This window comes from Lontra canadensis, unplaced genomic scaffold (assembly GCF_010015895.1).
Source record: "Lontra canadensis isolate GAN:19392208 unplaced genomic scaffold, GSC_riverotter_1.0 scaffold66, whole genome shotgun sequence".
In the NCBI taxonomy this organism is placed as follows: domain Eukaryota; kingdom Metazoa; phylum Chordata; class Mammalia; order Carnivora; family Mustelidae; genus Lontra; species Lontra canadensis.
In genome coordinates, this window is record NW_022631060.1 from 4,675,025 (window position 1) to 4,686,959 (window position 11,935).

Here is an 11,935-nt window from a genome sequence, read left to right on the forward strand (position 1 = left end):
GATATAAAGGATATTGGGGTCCAGGGTCCTAAGAAGGAGGCCCAAGACTGTAGGCTGGGAACATTTGTCCAGAACACCAAACTCCTGGAATCCCACCTGTACCTTGGATGCCCTGCAGTAGAGTTTTAACAAGAGACCCCACTATCACATCTTTGGGCCCAGAGGGGGCTAAGGGTCTGTCCAGGGAGGCCTGCTTGCCTGGGAGGGGGATGGCAGTGCCAGGGAGCACCTCCTACTTGGATGCTTTGCCATTCCAAGGCTGGCCCTTTAAACCCCAGACCATGATGTCACCATAGACAGCAAGGGATGGGAGGGGGACTGCAGGCCTGAGGGCGGACTGCATTTCCCAGCAGTCTTGGGTACACCACACCTCTCCCAGCAGGCACTGGCTCACTGCAGAATATTAACCAGTTCCGTGCCCGTTTCCAAGTGGGTTCTGGTGTCGGGCCATTCCGGGGTGAGGGTGGGATTCCCCAGTGGGTGGAATGCCTGGGGCACAGATGAAGCAGGTCAAATCTTTGGGCCTGGTGTAGGATTGGGCCTCTTTCCTGCCAGGGTTCTGGCATCACTCCCAACTTCCTGGTTCAGACTCCTGAGTCCTCTCTTCCGGTGCAGTCTCCTTCCTAGAACGCAGGAGCCTAGCCCCAGTTGGACCCCATCCCATTCTGCTTAAGCTTTGACCCCAGGCTCCTGCAGGGGTTACCCCTGGTCTGGCAGGACCCTTTAAGCCGGGCGGGGACTACATTTCCCAGCGGCCCCGGGAATTTCCTGACGCAGAACCCCCCCCACCCCACCCCCCCCAGCCCTCGGGGAGGTGCGGGCCGGGCGGGGGGAGGTGACTTGATGTCATCCTGAGCAGCTGGGCGGCGGGTGCCGGTGCGCACAGAGCCGGGGTTCCCGCGGCGCAGCGCGGCGCTGGGTCGGGTCCCAAGACTTGAGGAGAGGTCCACACACTGCCGGGTAGCCCAGAGCGCGCCGACCGCCTGCACCCCGACCTGGGGCTGAGCTGGGGGCATGCTCCGGCTCTCCCGGAGCCAGAGAGAGAACCCAGGAGCGCCGCCACCCAGAGCCAGCGCCCGGAGCGAAACCGCTGCGAAGGAGACCTGAACAGCCTACCCCTCCCCACTCGCAGCCCCCGGTGGTCGGGGGACGGAAGTCGGGGCTTCTGAGAAGTGAGTGGCCCCCACCAGGAGGCAGATGAGATTTGGGGGACGAGGAAGGAGGAGCTGAGGTAGAGGAGCTTGCCAGATTTTAGAAGGGAGGGGTGGCGTGGGGATAGGGCCCCCGTTCTTGGGGAAGTCTCTGGTGGCCTGGATTAGTGGAGAAGAAGGGGGCCCCATTCTGTTAGGGGCCAGGGATAAGGATGGGGCTCCCCATTCTACATAGGGACTGGTGTGGGGGATAGGCCCCATCCCAAGAGGGGTTGTTTTGGAGCCTGGGATCTTTCCATCTGGGAGACGGGCGGGACATGCTCCTCTGGGAAGGGGCTGCAGTTGTATTTAGGATCTGGGTGAGGGTAGGAGGGAAACGAAGACTTGAGCACTCAGACTTGGGCAGCCCCACACACTGTCTTTCCTGGAAGAACTGACAGGCTCTCTCTGTTTCTTTTGCTGGTCTCTCTGCCCTGACTTCATTTTCAAAAGAGCCAGGGTGAGAACCCTCACTGGACTCTTCGGGACCCCCAGGAAGGACCTGAGGCCTGAGCCATCATCCTCTCTACTCTGCCTGCCCCCCAGGACTGGGCAGTTGCCGAAGGCCCTGGGGGGGGGCCCAGACTGTGGTTGTGCCCCCCCCCCAGGATGGGCCCAAGTTAGTCAGCCTCACCCCATTCGGCATTCTCCAGGCCCAGAGGGAACCCCGGGGGCTCTGAAAGCTTGACCCACCACCTGGCTGCCATGGAGACGAAGCTGCCCCCCGCAAGCACACCCACCAGCCCTTCTTCCCCGGGGCTGTCGCCCGTGCCCCCACCCGACAAGGTGGATGGCTTCTCCCGCCGTTCCCTCCGCAGGGCCCGGCCCCGGCGCTCCCACAGCTCCTCTCAGTTCCGCTATCAGAGCAACCAGCAAGAGCTCACTCCGCTGCCCCTGCTCAAAGGTGAGCCGTGTGCTGGCTGCCAGGGTCCCTGAGCCTGACAGTGGGCAAGCAAGGCTGCAGCGGGTAGTGACAAGCAGCCGGCAGCTGTGGTTAGAGGGTTTAGATGGCCCCTTCCAGGCGAGGGACTCCACCACTGGAGATGACCCCCACCCCCCAGCCCTCCAGCCCTCTCTGCTGACGCATGGCCTGACTGGCCTGTCATCCTTGGAGGTGGGGCATCTGGAAGTGGCGCCACCCTGGGGGGCAGACCAGGGCCAAGGGTGGGGCGCATAGCGTGGCTTCCAGGAGGCCACAGCTAGGGTCCTGGAGCAGGTGCTCAGCCTGGCTCCCCGTGACCACCGTGTAGTCTCCCCACCGCTGGGCCACAGGGCCCCCGACTGGCTGAGCCAGGGAGCACCCAAGAGCTCCTCAGCCCCCACCGTCCTCCTCCTTTCTGGTTCTTAGAAGGAGAGGAAGGCATGGCGGTTTCAGGCACCTGTGGAAAGCCCAGGCTTCCGGGGTCCCTTCCCTGGCTCTGAGTCAGGCCATCATGCCGTCTGCGCCTGGGTTAGGAGGGAGAGATGCAGCTCCTCCACCCTGCAGGAATGGAGGATGGGACGGGAGTCGTTTGCTCCCTGCAGAGAGTGGGGGATGACACAAGAGCTGGGGGTCCGGGGCAGGGGAGGCCGCTCTGGATTCGGAGGGCAGGCCAAAGCCCGGAGCTGTGATAACTGGGGCACAGGCTCAGCCCCCTCCCTTCTCCCCAGATGTGCCAGCCTCTGAGCTGCATGAGCTGTTGAGCCGGAAGCTGGCCCAGTGTGGGGTGATGTTTGACTTTTTGGACTGTGTGGCTGACCTGAAGGGGAAGGAGGTGAAGCGGGCGGCACTCAATGAGCTGGTGGAGTGTGTGGGGAGCACCCGGGGGGTCCTCATTGAGCCTGTCTACCCAGACATCATCCGCATGGTAAGCGCCTGGCCCCTGACCTCTGGGGGAGGGCTGGGGGGACATGGAACCCTACTGACCTGCTTCTGCAAAGAATAACCCGCCACTACCGGTCCCCCAGCCCCACTGTGCCTCCCTCAGCGCCTCCTGGGCCTGACCCACCATGCACTTTGACTTATGCCCTCCCGAGGCCCGGTGTGCCCGCCCACCACGTCCCTTATTGCCTTGGCCTGGCTCAGGCGCTGCCTCTTCCACGGAGTTTCTTAACGTTCGAGCTAGAAATCTCCTTTGTGCTGACTAGAATGTCCATAGACCTTACCGCTTAACATCTTGTCTTCCCCGCTGGACTGTGCCCACTAGAGAGCAGGGATGTGTCTTGTTTATTTCTGGGTCCCCAGCCCCCTGCCCAGGGCTTCCGTGAGGCAGGCACTGAGGCTCATTAGAACTCTGGATAGGGGACCTCCTGGCTTCTGCCTCCGACGGCTCTTCCTAAAAGAACCCTGCCCCTGCCCCCCCAGATCTCAGTGAATATCTTCCGGACCCTACCACCCAGTGAGAACCCTGAATTTGATCCTGAAGAGGATGAACCCAACCTGGAGCCTTCTTGGCCACATCTGCAGGTATGGGGGCTGGGGAAGGCAGGAAGCGGAGTTTCAGTAGAGGGGAGAGGGTCTCCTATTCTGGCAGAGAGGGGGCCGTAGGGCCGGGGGAAGAGGGAGGCTGTTCCTGAACTCACCTTTTTTTTTTTTTTAATATTTTATTTATTTATTGGACAGAGAGAGATCACAACTAGACAGAGAAGCAGGCAGACAGAGAGAGGGAAAGCAGGCTCCCCACTGAGCAGAGAGCCCAATGCGGGACTCGATCCCAGGACCCTGAGATCATGACCTGAGCCTAAGACAGCGGCTTAACCCACTGAGCCACCCAGGCGCCCCCTGAACTCACCTTTTTGTCTGTCCCCTCTCCCAGCTGGTGTATGAGTTTTTCCTCCGTTTCCTGGAGAGCCCAGACTTCCAGCCCTCCGTGGCCAAGAGATATGTGGATCAAAAGTTTGTGCTGATGGTGAAGTGGGGAGCCCAGGCTGGGTGGTGCCATGGGACAGGGGCAGGCTCTCTGAGGGGTGTGGGGATAGGATGGAAGCAGCCTGGGCTTGGGCTCCCCCCTGATCCCTGACCCTGGGTCCCCTAGCTCCTGGAGCTATTTGATAGTGAGGACCCCCGGGAGCGCGAGTACCTCAAGACCATCCTGCACAGGGTCTATGGCAAGTTCCTGGGGCTCCGGGCCTACATCCGCAAACAGTGCAGCCACATCTTCCTCCGGTGGGTGCCTGCTGCCTGCCCAGCTGAGACCTGGGGAGGGAGGGGAGAGCTACAGGGGAGAAGAGGGAGGCAGAGTCTCCCGTGAGGTCAGCAGGGAAAGGGTATTTATTTCCATTTTACAGATGAGGAAATATAGACTGAGGGAGATGAATTGGTTTGCAGGGACTAGGTCAGTCCTGGGAGCCTAGGATCAAATCTTCTGACCTTTATTGTGGCCAAGCCATAAAGACCCAAGTAAAGAGATTGTTTCTGCAAACGTGGATTGAGCAACAGTGCCCAGTGGGGATAGGGGCCCACATGGCCTTGTAGTTGAGATTGGCTTTGGAGCTCAGTGGCCTGAGTTTGGTTCAAATGTTTAGGTGAACGTGGGCACATTATTTAAGTTCTCTCATCTCTAAAATGGAATGATAGCTCTACTCACCCAGGGATGGTCATCAGGGCGAAATGAGACAATGTCTTCAAAGCACACAGGATGTAGCTCTTTGGCCAAGGCTGGGAATCTGAAACATTAGCTCTTACAGTATTGGCTACAAAATAGCCGAGACCCGGTGCCTGTCCTCCAGGAGCTCCGGGTCCATCAGATCCCCGGCTTATTAACTTTGGGGCAGGAGTTATTGAACTGCTGAGCCTCGATTTCTTCATCTATATAATGGATCTAATAAACCCTATCTCACAGGATAATTTTGAGAAGTATGTAGCACAGAGTAGACACTCTTTAAGTGTTTGTCATTCTTTCGGTTGAAAGGCATGAAAGCGAAGGATGCAAGCTAGGGGCCTGCTGACTGGATGGGGTCCCGAAAATGAGAGTTAGGGTCTGGGGGAGAAAGAGACAAGTTGGAATGCCTCATAGAAGAGAGGTTTGAGCACCAGTGCCTGGGCTGAGGAGGGTGATTCAGAGGTGGGTGTGGATTTCAGTGGGGCCTGGTTTGGGAAGGGAGCACAGCCTCTGGGTTGGGAGACAGTCAGATTAGTGTGCAGGGTGGGGGCGGCAGGCACGACGGCTGAGGGGGGCGCTAGGCCGATTCTAATTGCTCTGAACCCTTCCGCAACCTTCCCTTCTTCTCACAGGTTCATCTATGAACTCGAGCACTTCAATGGTGTGGCCGAGCTGCTGGAGATCTTAGGAAGGTGACTCTCTGGGCCTTGGCTGGAGCCTTAGGAATCTGGGAGGAAAGACAGAGGCCGGGTCATCTGAGCCCTCCCCCTCTCTTCTTCCCCCGCCACAGCATCATCAATGGCTTTGCGCTGCCCTTGAAGACCGAGCACAAGCAGTTCCTGGTCCGGGTCCTGATTCCCCTACACTCTGTCAAGTCACTCTCCGTGTTTCACGCCCAGGTAAGGCCCAGGCCTGGCCCTGCCACAGGAGAGAGATCCTGGCAGAGTCAGGGCAGCCGTGGGGTCAGCCCGACACTCCGCTCCGCCCACACTAAGTCATGAACTACTGGGACCTTCCCTCACCTTTTTCTTTGCCAATTCTGTTCCGTCTACCATAGAGAATTTCCACGACACTTTAAAGCTGATGTTAGACATCAGCTTTGTGCAGCCTTCCCAGTCCTTTCCCTCCCAACCTGCTCTAGGCAGGATTAAATTCTTCTCTTTCCATATTCCCATAGATTATGATGTAGATTTCAATTATGGAAACTTTTGTGAAATTTATAAGGGCTATCTTGGTGCCTCTTCCCTCTGGAAGGACATGGTTGTGTCCCCGCACACAGAGCATGGTGCTTGGCCCAATCTAGGTAGTCAGTCGGTAAATGCTTGGTGAATGAGAGAGGAGACTAGGTAAGGGAGCAAACATCTGGCGTACGGTCACAGTCCCTTCCTGACCCCAGTCGTCTTTCTCCCCCCAATCCCCCCCACCTCAGCTGGCATACTGTGTGGTGCAGTTCCTGGAGAAGGATGCCACCTTGACAGAGCACGTGAGTACCTCTGGGGGGAAAGGCAGGCCGCACCCCTGCAGGTCTGACTCTCCTGCCTCAACTCCCACAGGTGATCCGGGGGCTGCTCAAATACTGGCCAAAGACCTGTACGCAGAAAGAGGTATGAGGAAGGGCTCTGATGTCCCCCAGAGGGGGCTTGGGGGGCCCCGGTTCCGGAGGGTGGTCACATGTGGGTGGGGGGAGATGGGAACTGCGATCTCCTGTGTCCCGAACCCCAGGTGATGTTTTTGGGGGAGATGGAAGAGATTCTTGATGTCATTGAGCCCTCCCAGTTTGTGAAGATCCAGGAGCCCCTCTTCAAGCAGGTGGCCCGCTGTGTGTCCAGCCCCCATTTCCAGGTATGGGGTGGGAACAGGTAGGGGTGGGATCCGGGATATGGACTAGGAGGGCTGGCCAGTTGACCTAACACAGCTCCCTCCAACCTCAGTTTCTCCTCTGGACCCACCAGGGTCTGATAACGGGGAGATAACTGGACTTCAGGTCGGGAGACCTAGGGTCAGGCCTCAGCCCTTTAACCCCACGGGCTAAAGGTCCCAGGCCGTCATTTGCCACTCGAATCTGATGACACTTCCTCATCTGTGGAGTGGACCACAGTAGTCTCTTCACAAGGTAGTGATGAGGACTAAGGAGAGTGTAGTGCCAACCTATCTGGTAAACTCAAGTGTGCTCCAAAATGGCGTGTTATCCCCGCTCCCCTCTTGGTGGCTTTTGATGTCAGGAGTCCCACTCCAGCGCCCAGCCAGGCAGTCCCACTTCCTCAGGCTGGTTGGAATTGCTATTTTCCTGCACGTGTGTGCAGACTTTCGCCCATTCGTCTGTGCCTTAACCTGGTGAAAGTCAAGTCTTCCTCACAGGGAGTCTGGCATTGAAGTTTATTAAAGACCTCGTTTGATTCTTACAACAGCCCTGGGGAGAGAGCTGTTAATAGCCCCATTTTACAGCTTAAAAGACTGAAGCTGAGAGGTTAAAGGCCTCACCCTAGGTCATCTGTCCAGTGTGTAGCAGAACTAGGATTCAACCTGAGCGGTGGACTCCAAATCCAGTGCTCTTTTGTCTTCACTATATTGTCTTCTCCAGTGGGTCAGATGAGCCCTTGGGTGTGTGGAGGGTGGGGCACCCTGGGTTTGGTGGGTAGAGGAAGATACCAGGCCTTGCACCTGCAGGGAAGCCACTGCCAGGCGCCCACTCTGCCACCTTGCTGTCCCAGGTTGCAGAGCGGGCTCTGTACTTCTGGAACAATGAGTATATCCTGAGCCTCATTGAGGACAACTGCCACACTGTGCTGCCTGCTGTGTTTGGGACCCTCTACCAAGTCTCTAAGGAACACTGGAATCAGTGAGTGCCTAGGCCTTGACCTAACCCACAGAAGCTGGGTCCAGGGCCGGCCGGTCCAGACCCGGGAGGGTCGGGGCTGGGGAAAGGGGCAGGCTGAGAGCAGAGCTGTTCAGAGCCGCGTGTGTGTTTGGGGAACAGGTAGGCAGAGTGCTAGGGAGGGAGATGGTGCCAAACTGAGCTGTCCCCATTTCCTCACCCCTCCCCGGACCCTGCCAAGAACCATCGTGTCTCTGATCTACAACGTGCTCAAGACGTTCATGGAGATGAACGGAAAGCTGTTTGATGAGCTCACAGCCTCCTACAAGCTAGAAAAGCAGCAGTGAGTGTTTGGCTGCACGTGGGGGGAGAGGGAAAAAGCGGGATGGAGCCGGCTCCTGTGGTTGGAAGGAGCCTAGGAGGACGGCCCCACAGCCTGTGTGATCAGTGTTTAGTCTCTGTGTTCCTGCTGGGCCGTCCACGCCCAGCTCCCCAGTGCAGCCTCCAGTCCTGTTCCCAAGTCGTCTCCCAGGTCTGGAGCTTCCTCCCCTTCAGCTCCATGACCACAGGCTGGGGCCTGTTTCCCAGCGCTCTCTTCCCTAAGTGGAAGGTCCCGTAAAGTCCCTTCATAGTTGGGTGGTGGTGAGCGAGGCTGGACGGTGGGTGGGCTCGGGTAGGGGAGCTGCCTCGCCCTCTCTCCTCAGGGAGCAGCAGAAGGCCCGGGAGCGTCAGGAGCTATGGCAAGGCCTGGAGGAGCTACGGCTACGCCGGTTACAGGGGACCCAAGGGGCCAAAGAGGCACCCCTCCAACGGCTTACACCCCAGGTGGCCACCAGCGGGGGTCAGAGCTAGAGATCCCCTAGAAGGGGAGGAGCTAAATCCAGAGCTATCAGTCCCTCCATCCCCTCTCCTACCCAGGGGCCTAGAGAGACGCGCACCTACCCCTGGCCTTGCCAGAGTGGGCTCGGAGGGCTCCCTGCCTGGCCCAGCGTGGGCAGCTTCCACTGTGGGGGAGGAGGAGAGGAGATGGTGGTCCTGGCAACAGAACTCTCAGGCCTTTGTGGCAGGACTTGACCAGGGCAGGCTTGGCCAGGAGGCTGCCGCTGGGGACTGCACCTGCCCCGCAAAGCTGGGCTCCAGACTGCAGGCAGGTTCTCCCCCTGCTCCTGCCTAGAGCAAGGGGACTCAGCCCCTCGCCTGCCCCGCCTCGTGCCAGCACGAGGTCCTTCCTCACCCTACCATGGGATCCATGGTTTATTTATTCTCCCCAGCTCACCCCCGACACCTGCCCCTGGGGCATCCTCTTCCCTCCTCTCCCTCACCCTGTACTTCCTGGTCCCCTTTTTATTTATTGGGCAGGGGAGGGGTGAGGGCATAGGCAGAAGAGATTCCGCGTGTCCTAGGGTGGGGGGTGGTGTCACAGTTAACCATGGTCTGTCCCCCTTCCCCTGGCTGGGGGTAGACTTAATAAAGAGAGAAACTTGAGAACTGCTTGCTTTATTTAGGGGTAGGGACAAAGAGCGGAGTGAAATGACGACAGACTGGTTAGGAGGCCAGGCCGAGGCAGGGGAGAGGCCGAAATTGCCCTCTTCTCTCGAGGTGACAATCACAGAATCTTAAGAGAGCTGGCTGGACCTGTTGTCCCCAAGGAGGCTCAGGATATAGAGGATATACTCCAGCTCAGACCCTCTGACCAAGGCAAAGGAAGAAGGGAGAGAACGGGCTAGTAGCGCGAGAGGCGACACATGTCACACTGGCAGGTCCTGGCCGTGAAGATCTCCAGCTCCTCCCTCCGGTCCCCCCCACACTGCAGCTGCACCTTCACCTGTGGGGGAGGGGGACCCGTGTTCCACTCATGTGGCCATCCATTCCATCCATTCTTGGGCCTTCTTGATCCCCGTCTCTTCTGTCTCTCCCCGCCCCCAAAGAGCCACTACTGGGCTGGGCTCTCTCACCTTCCTCAGGCCACTGATGGTACAGCACTGAGAGACGGAGGTCACGTTATGTCGATAGCCACTGGCCACCAGCACGGAGTACCGGGAAGGGAAGGCGCTAGACTCACAGTGGCCCACACAGGCCTGTACCACATGGGAGCCCTGGCAGGTGCCTTGGCGGTCACTTCGCACTGTCACATTGAAGGCTAGAAGGAGACAGGCGAGTGGCAGACAGTGCCTCTGCGAAGCCAAGCCTAGCTCCTGTCGCCGGAACCTCAGGGTGGGTCCATGGAGGGTGCTGCCCGCCCTTCCGTCCCATGCATTAGCTCTCTGCTCCCACCCAGCTGTCTGTTCCCAGGGTTACTCACGGTGCAGGTGGCAGCCTGGGATGGGTGCCTGGCGACCCCAACCTTCCATCACTGCCAGGACCAGCAGGCAGAGGAGCAGCGTTTGGGAGGATGCCATGGGGATCTGAAAGAGCGGTCTCTGGACAAGTGTGCAGGTGGGAGGGCCAGTCCTTTACTGTGTGCCTGCAGGTGAAGGAGCCAGAGTTAGGCTGGTTTTCCTGACTGGGGTGAGGCAAGCCCGGGAGTGGGGCTGTCTTTTCCTCTATTTGCCTTTGGGTGCATGGGCGAGAGTGTGAGCAGCTGTCAGCCCACTGCAGTGGTTCTCCCCCGGAATCTCTTCTACCATCTGGAGCACAAACATTGGCCTCCCCTCCATCTGCCCCATCTGCAGGCCCCAGGCCCTCCCGGGGCTCCTGCTGCCTCAGGGGGCTTACCACTTCCGAGGCCCAGGCACTGAGTGGCTCGCCGAATGGGTTCCTCAGATCTTCCGCCCGTCTCCGGACCGCTCGGCTCTCTGGATCTTTATTTGCCGGCGTCTGGAGCCACGCCCTCTTGGGGATCAGCTTACAGGCCTGCCTCCCGGGCAGAGGCCTCAGAGCAACCCCACCTGGGAGATGCAGCTCTTCTCTGAGGTGTGGTCCTCAGAGAGTGGCTGCTGCGGCTTTCTGCGCCCGAGGTCCAGGGCTGGGGGAAGTGAGATGTGGAAAAAAGCCCGGGAGCTGGTGGAGTGGACAGCTTATGTGCAGTTGGGGAGAGAGGGATCAAGCCTGGGCTGAGTTGTGGCCGCCAGGGTTCTTCTCTGCTGCGTGACTTTGGGCAAGACACGCCCCTGTTCGGGGCCTTACCACCCCAACCCTAGAGCTACTAAGCCTGTCCCTTATCCACTGCACAGGAAAAGGGTTGGGAGGATGTTTTTAAGGACAAAGGAACTGACACCAGTAAGGGGCTCCTGAAATACGCTGGGAGGCAGAACTGGGGAGATGGGGGGTTCTAAGTCCGTTTCAAAGCTTCATTTTCACTTGTCATCCTGGGGGTCAGCCACAGAGTGCGGCTCGCCCTTGACCCTGGAATAACAGGGACCTGACTCCTGGAACAGTCTGAAGCTGTCAACCCCAGCAAAGCCCGTCGTCCAGTCCGGCTCTGGCTCTGGTTTTACAGGTAAAGCAGCGAAGGCTTAGAGAAGGAAAGCTACCAGAGGTCACACAGTCAATGTCAGATCCAAGCTGCTCTCCATACCTGGTGCTAAATTACACTTGGGGCAAGAATGGGGCAAGTTGGAAAAGATCCCTGGTCAACAGTAGCTGCACGGGCTAGGGCACGGCAGAGATCAGAAAGAAGCCGGTGGTGATTTGGCCCTCCACACCCCAGGGCCACTGCCTCACTGACTGATTCAGAGACGCAGGGCCAGCCACACACACCACCCTAGCTTGAAGGTGCCTGAGAGCTCACTGAATCCTACCCCTTTGTTGTTCAGATGAGAAAGTCTGAACCAGAGAGGAAAGTGACTTTGCCAAGGCCTCACTGTAAGCTAGTCGGAGTCAGAGTGGCGCTTGGATCTCTAGATCCTGGAGTTGTGCCTTTCAGCAGCTTTGCAACGCAGGCCATGTTCGGTACCGTAGGACAAAGGCTATAAACTCAACAGTTCCCCTTTGGCCCTTCTCCCCTCAGGACTTGGGCCTGTCTACACCAGCCAGGTCTTCTCCCCATCCACGGTAACGCGGCCAAACAAGGAGACCCCAAGGGACTTCAACATTCCAGCCCCAATTCTGCCATTGATCACAGAAACCTAGCATCTGACAGATCATCAGTTCTGTTTAAAGACTAGAAGTGACAAGGACTCATTATCTCACAAGGTGGCCCATTCTAATACTGGATATTTATAACAGATTCCTTTGTTCTGAGCTAAACTGAGTTTCCCTAAATTCCCATCTATTTGATCTGTGGCCACACAACGCAAGTCTAACCTGTCTGTCCCAGATCAGCCCTTGGGTTACGTGAAGTCAGAGCTTGGGTGCCCCGGTCTTCTCTAGCAGCCCCAACCCGGGCCGACTTGCAGTTAATCTGAGAA

At 58.2% G+C, this 11,935-nt stretch overlaps 2 protein-coding genes across 2 annotated transcripts; one reads left to right on the plus strand and one right to left on the minus strand.

The window, feature by feature from the left end:
• The first annotated feature begins 817 nt into the window (after positions 1–817).
• Positions 818–9,071, plus strand: PPP2R5B (protein phosphatase 2 regulatory subunit B'beta). The gene is made up of 14 exons (XM_032879412.1): positions 818–1,172; positions 1,644–2,094; positions 2,841–3,037; positions 3,535–3,636; positions 3,986–4,078; positions 4,205–4,335; positions 5,404–5,463; positions 5,562–5,670; positions 6,201–6,254; positions 6,325–6,375; positions 6,494–6,613; positions 7,483–7,610; positions 7,828–7,929; positions 8,291–9,071. The coding sequence occupies exons 2-14, from the start codon at positions 1,896–1,898 to the stop codon at positions 8,436–8,438; spliced, it is 1,494 nt and encodes a 497-aa protein (XP_032735303.1). The 5' UTR covers positions 818–1,172; positions 1,644–1,895; the 3' UTR covers positions 8,439–9,071.
• A 10-nt stretch (positions 9,072–9,081) lies between these two features.
• GPHA2 (glycoprotein hormone subunit alpha 2) lies at positions 9,082–10,339 on the minus strand. Its single transcript, XM_032879414.1, has 4 exons — positions 10,302–10,339; positions 9,889–9,991; positions 9,542–9,726; positions 9,082–9,411 (listed from the first exon to the last, which is right to left on the minus strand). The coding sequence occupies exons 2-4, from the start codon at positions 9,983–9,985 to the stop codon at positions 9,310–9,312; spliced, it is 384 nt and encodes a 127-aa protein (XP_032735305.1). The 5' UTR covers positions 9,986–9,991; positions 10,302–10,339; the 3' UTR covers positions 9,082–9,309.
• Between the last annotated feature and the right edge of the window lie 1,596 nt (positions 10,340–11,935).

Coding starts and splice junctions, on each gene's coding strand:
- PPP2R5B (XM_032879412.1), top strand. CDS start 1,896: ATGGAGACGAAGCTGCCCCCCGCAAGCACACCCACCAGCCCTTCTTCC. Junction 2,095..2,840: donor TCCGCTGCCCCTGCTCAAAG/GTGAGCCGTGTG, acceptor CCTTCTCCCCAG/ATGTGCCAGCCTCTGAGCTG. Junction 3,038..3,534: donor ACCCAGACATCATCCGCATG/GTAAGCGCCTGG, acceptor CTGCCCCCCCAG/ATCTCAGTGAATATCTTCCG.
- GPHA2 (XM_032879414.1), bottom strand. CDS start 9,985: ATGGCATCCTCCCAAACGCTGCTCCTCTGCCTGCTGGTCCTGGCAGTG. Junction 9,727..9,888: donor CCCAGGCTGCCACCTGCACC/GTGAGTAACCCT, acceptor GTCTCCTTCTAG/CCTTCAATGTGACAGTGCGA. Junction 9,412..9,541: donor CCATCAGTGGCCTGAGGAAG/GTGAGAGAGCCC, acceptor CCTCCCCCACAG/GTGAAGGTGCAGCTGCAGTG.